This window comes from Bombina bombina, chromosome 6 (assembly GCF_027579735.1).
Source record: "Bombina bombina isolate aBomBom1 chromosome 6, aBomBom1.pri, whole genome shotgun sequence".
NCBI lineage: Eukaryota > Metazoa > Chordata > Amphibia > Anura > Bombinatoridae > Bombina > Bombina bombina.
In genome coordinates, this window is record NC_069504.1 from 716,857,112 (window position 1) to 716,862,238 (window position 5,127).

General features: G+C 39.9%; 2 protein-coding genes across 2 annotated transcripts; one reads left to right on the top strand and one right to left on the bottom strand.

Moving 5' to 3' along the window:
- Window positions 1-3,217: 3,217 nt before the first annotated feature.
- On the bottom strand, window positions 3,218-3,774 carry LOC128663528 (histone H2A type 2-B). Its single transcript, XM_053717902.1, has one exon. The coding sequence runs from the start codon at window positions 3,746-3,748 to the stop codon at window positions 3,356-3,358; it is 393 nt and encodes a 130-aa protein (XP_053573877.1). The 5' UTR covers window positions 3,749-3,774; the 3' UTR covers window positions 3,218-3,355.
- A 252-nt stretch (window positions 3,775-4,026) lies between these two features.
- Window positions 4,027-4,681, top strand: LOC128663529 (histone H2B). Its single transcript, XM_053717903.1, has one exon. It carries the CDS (start codon window positions 4,072-4,074, stop codon window positions 4,450-4,452), a length of 381 nt encoding a protein of 126 aa, XP_053573878.1. The 5' UTR covers window positions 4,027-4,071; the 3' UTR covers window positions 4,453-4,681.
- The last annotated feature ends 446 nt before the right edge of the window (window positions 4,682-5,127 follow it).

Here is a 5,127-nt window from a genome sequence, read left to right on the forward strand (position 1 = left end):
CGTAACACTGCATGCTGGCCTATTATAGTACAGCTGAATCGTGATCTTGTGCAAAATACACAAGATGGCTGCTGTTAGTTATGCTTTTGTTTTTTGTTCCCTAGCAGAAGCCTCAAGGTGGAAATTTGTACATTTTACTGAAGCTCTAATTACAGGGGAGTTTCATTTGCATGTTCCTAGCTCTACCAGAAGAAGTGATATCTCAAACGTTAAATGGACATGAAATGCAAAAAAATGATTTCATGATTCAGATAGAGCATGCAATTTTACACAATGCAACAGTTTACTACTATCAAGTTTGCTTTGTTCTCTTGGTATCCATTGTGGAAAGAGCAGCAATGCTCTACTGGAAGCTAGCTGAACACAGGTGAGCCAATAAGAGGCATATATATGTGCAGCCACCAATCAGCAGCTAGCTCCCAATAGTGCATTGTTGCTTCTGTGCCTACCTAGGTATAATTTTCAACAAATGATACCAAGAGAACAACATTGTATTTGAATCCTGAAAGTTTAATTTTTACTTTACTGTCTCCTTTAAATTCAGCATGTTCCCTACCCCTCCTTTAATTGTGGTTGGAATGGGAAGTATGGTTTGAAATGACTGACTATAAAAAGCATATTGTTTAACAAAAATGACATTTTAGTAACCAGTGAGAAGAGTATGTGGACTTAGTTCTCCAACCCCAGACCTATTTAACTGATTTCTATAAAAAGGGAAATTGAATTAGGCCCACACAGGCTGAGTTAAAGGATAGCAATAGACTCTTGTTCCTATGGCCAGTAGAGATTAAAGATGGCCATACCTAGAACTAGGATGACGTTGTGGCAAATAAAATTACTTTTTATTATTTTTTATTATCCTGCAATGGAGGGCCTCTTAGATAATGGTGTGTGTAAGAGATGCCCTTGGGCCTCACTAAGGTTTACATGATGGTAGGGCTAGGGCAGTTATTGTGGAGGGGTGGTGGTATCCTTTATGTTGACAGTTGCATGTAGAGATAATGGACTAGGGAGGGGTCCATATTTAGAGTTAATGGAGTAGGGGAATGCTGGAGGTAAAATAATAATGGAAAGGGTTTAATACAGAGTTAGAATAAATGGAGTATTGTTTCCCTTTAATTAAAGGGACATTAAACACTAAATAAATGTTAGATAGAAGGATGCATTCAATGAAAAGATTAGTCTGAGAACAACATGTAGATGTATTTTATAAAGTTTAACCTTTTAAAGCCGTTATGCCGTTCCATTCCGTCATAATTAGACTGGGCTTTAAAGCCGTTATGACGGAATGGAACGTCATAACTAACGGCTGTCCTGAAGCCTTCTGTGCTTCAGGGATTTAATCGCGGTCTGGAGGGCGTTCCTAGGATTGTAGGGACGCCCCCCAGATGCGATCCAATAATTGAAATCTCGCGATCGTATGCACGATCGCGTAGTTTCAATTTGTCTACATCGGAACAGTTGTTCCGATGTAGGCACTTTAACCCTGTCACGAAAGGGTTAAATAGTGACAAAATAAATGTAAAGTTTTAGTGTCTATAAAACAATGGGAGCAGCCATGTTGTAACTTAGGTTACCTTCTCTGTTGTGGCCAATCAGGGACAGGTAAAAATAGGTCTCTAGAGTGTGCAGCCAATAGCTGTGTGGAATAGAACAGTGTTCTGCGCTTCCATTTCTAACAGAGACTGAAAAGCTCAATTTCAGAATGGAATTACAGAAAAAGGGGACAAAATAAATAATGAAAGTATTCTGCAGAGGGTGTTTTTAATATATATATATATATATATATATTACCATCTCAAAGTGTTTAATGTCCCTTTAAGATCTTCAACAATGTTAAGTTTTTATAAACTATTTTTTGTTCGACGCGTGACATGGTCTGTGTCACAGTGGAGTTCACTTTTACGACCATTGAAGAGGTCATTCTAGCCCATTATGAAATTGCCTACACAGAACTAATGCACTGGCCATTAGGGAACTGGTTTAATGCAATGTCACAACACCCTGCAGAAAACGTTTTTGTTTGCTACTTTGTTGTCCACCTGCAAGGTTCAGGGATAGGCTTGATTCTGCCATGGTAGTGACCACTTAAGTCCCTAAATAATGACCACTTCCTTAAACATTACTGGTCTCCATCAGGATAAATGTTAGTTTATAATTTTATAAATGTTTCAAACCAGTTTCCCAACAATGTTTCCTTTCATGGTATGCCAAAAAAGAAACCATGCCAAGAAGTATCATTCTACCACAGTATAAAAACGGAATCAAGATTATTATAAAATGTCATTTTACATATTGTAAACTGAAAGCGATATTAAAATAGGTTTGGTTAATTCAGGTAAGGCAATGTACCCATTACTGCTTGCAAATCCTTTCAGATTATTTTTCTGAAGGGGCGGGGCATAAAATAAAATCACATCAGTGGCAACGTGCTGCAGGAGATCGTACCTACCCAACGTTTTTAAATTGGGTGTCTCAAGAAAGTGGTCCAACAGAAATGTCTTATCACATCCAGCGCGAGTTCACTGGGATATCAGTGATGTGCCCTGCAGCTAGTAGCTTCCTCTAGTGTCACCATGTTTTCTTCCGGACAACAAATCAATTATTTCAAAAATAAAAATTTCTAACATTTCAACCGGACACAAAACGTTTGCTATAGGTTCAAGATAAGGACTAAACGTAGTAGTGTGAACCCGTTATTCATCAATGTATCAGATCGCCCTAGTGGATTATAAAAACCTTAGCCTATCCCAGTATTATAGTATATCCATTCTATAACTATAATGTAAAATGAATCCTGTTTTCACGGGTATTTAAACATCCTAAACAAGCTTAGTAATGTAATGTAAACTGGTTTAAGAAAATGCTGCTTCAGGTGAGGCTTGAACTCACAACCTCGGCATTGCTCAGCTACTGTCATATAAAGTATTGCGCACTAACAGATTGCGCCACGGGAGCTTTTGTGTTAAATAAAAAAAATATCCGTCATTTAAGTGTATCATGTTACCCGTATCTAAAACTCGATTGCAATATGTCACAAATCCCCAATATATTCAGATTGCATGTATGCAGCACTCCATTGCGTTAAAACGTTTTATTTCTTAAAATACATTTTGATTAACGTGTGGGGGATTGGGAGGTTCATCTATAAGTACAACACAATGCAATCTCCTATAATGCCATCATATTAATTCAATAAAACGAAACGTTAAGAGACTACGGATTAAAAATCTTACACATTTATTCACATATTACACGTTTTTGTTTTGTTTAAACAGTAGTCAAGCTCTTTGATGAAATGGTGGGTGGCTCTTAGAAGAGCCTTTGTTTTTAGGGGAAGGAAAGTGCAGGTAGTTTACTTGCTCTTGGTCGGCTTGTGGCTATCGGTCTTCTTGGGCAACAGAACGGCTTGGATATTGGGCAACACACCTCCCTGTGCGATAGTGACACCACCTAGCAACTTGTTCAGTTCCTCATCGTTACGCACAGCTAGTTGCAAGTGGCGGGGGATGATGCGAGTCTTTTTGTTATCACGGGCGGCGTTTCCAGCCAGCTCCAATATCTCAGCTGTCAGATATTCAAGTACTGCTGCCAGGTACACCGGAGCTCCGGCTCCAACACGTTCAGCATAATTACCCTTCCTCAGCAAACGGTGCACACGACCCACGGGGAATTGGAGGCCTGCCCGAGATGAACGAGTTTTAGCCTTAGCCCGAGCTTTACCACCTTGCTTTCCACGTCCAGACATTGCAATGCGATGAGAAAGAATACAAAGAGAATAAGAAACCCCACCCACTAGGGGTGATATTTATAGCTGTGGGAAAGGCCTAGTCTTCCGTGCGATTGGTTCATTTTAGATCTAACCAATAATATTTCAAATTATATGTACACCAATCAAATCCTTTGACTAAAATTAATGTTATTATATTTTGGATAGTATTGAATTCTGACCAATAGTTTGTTACAAAAGCTGAAGACTTAATTTGCATATGGACCTTATAAATAGAGCGGGTGTGGGAGGGGTCCGTAACAGATTGTCTGCATTGCGAGAAGTTTTCTACTCACTGCATCATGCCAGATCCTGCTAAATCCGCGCCAGCCGCAAAGAAAGGCTCTAAGAAAGCGGTTACCAAGACGCAGAAGAAAGATGGTAAAAAGCGTAAGAAGTCAAGGAAGGAGAGTTATGCTATTTATGTGTACAAAGTGTTGAAGCAGGTGCACCCAGACACCGGGATATCTTCCAAGGCCATGGGCATTATGAATTCGTTCGTTAACGATATCTTTGAACGTATCGCAGGAGAAGCGTCTCGCCTGGCTCATTACAACAAGAGATCGACCATCACTTCCAGAGAGATCCAGACTGCCGTACGCCTCCTACTGCCCGGAGAGTTAGCCAAGCACGCAGTGTCTGAGGGCACCAAGGCTGTCACTAAGTACACCAGCGCCAAGTGATCATGATCTGACCAGCGACCCGAAACAACCCAAAGGCTCTTCTAAGAGCCACCCACAACAACCATAACAGAGCTGTATGAACTTTTTTGCTTGATGTACTGTTTTAAGAAACTAGTGTGATATGACTGTGATTGTTCATATTTTAACCCTCAGGGTTTTTATGCAACGAGAGTTCTTTAAACATTTGTCATACACTTCATTTTTATATAAAGCTTTTAAAAACCAGAAACGAGTTTTCATGAATTTATTGGTGTGTGTTTGTGTTATATCCAGTCTCACTGAGCCTTAAGTGTTAGCGTCCTAATCCTGTAACAGGGGGCGAGGAGTGCAACGCATTATCAAGCAACTCGCAGCTATGGGGGGTTAATACTGCTATATTGGGTATTTCATGTAATATATGCCACGATGCTTTATTTTTAAAACTCAGTCACTCCGTTATTGCTATAAAGTAACAGCCTAAACGTTTAGGGCACAATATTGCATCGAGTTGGAAACAATAGACTGCACATGCGCAATTATTGTACGTTGGTAATGTAACAGCGCCATCAAGCGTTGACTCTATGTACTGCAGGTGTTTTTCTTACCAAACAAAGGAAAGCCGACGCCATTTTAAGGTCTTTGTTCCAATGCTTGCGCTTTGCATTTTCTTTTGGCGCCAAGAACAAAGCGTATGTG

Coding starts and splice junctions, on each gene's coding strand:
- LOC128663528 (XM_053717902.1), bottom strand. CDS start 3,748: ATGTCTGGACGTGGAAAGCAAGGTGGTAAAGCTCGGGCTAAGGCTAAA.
- LOC128663529 (XM_053717903.1), top strand. CDS start 4,072: ATGCCAGATCCTGCTAAATCCGCGCCAGCCGCAAAGAAAGGCTCTAAG.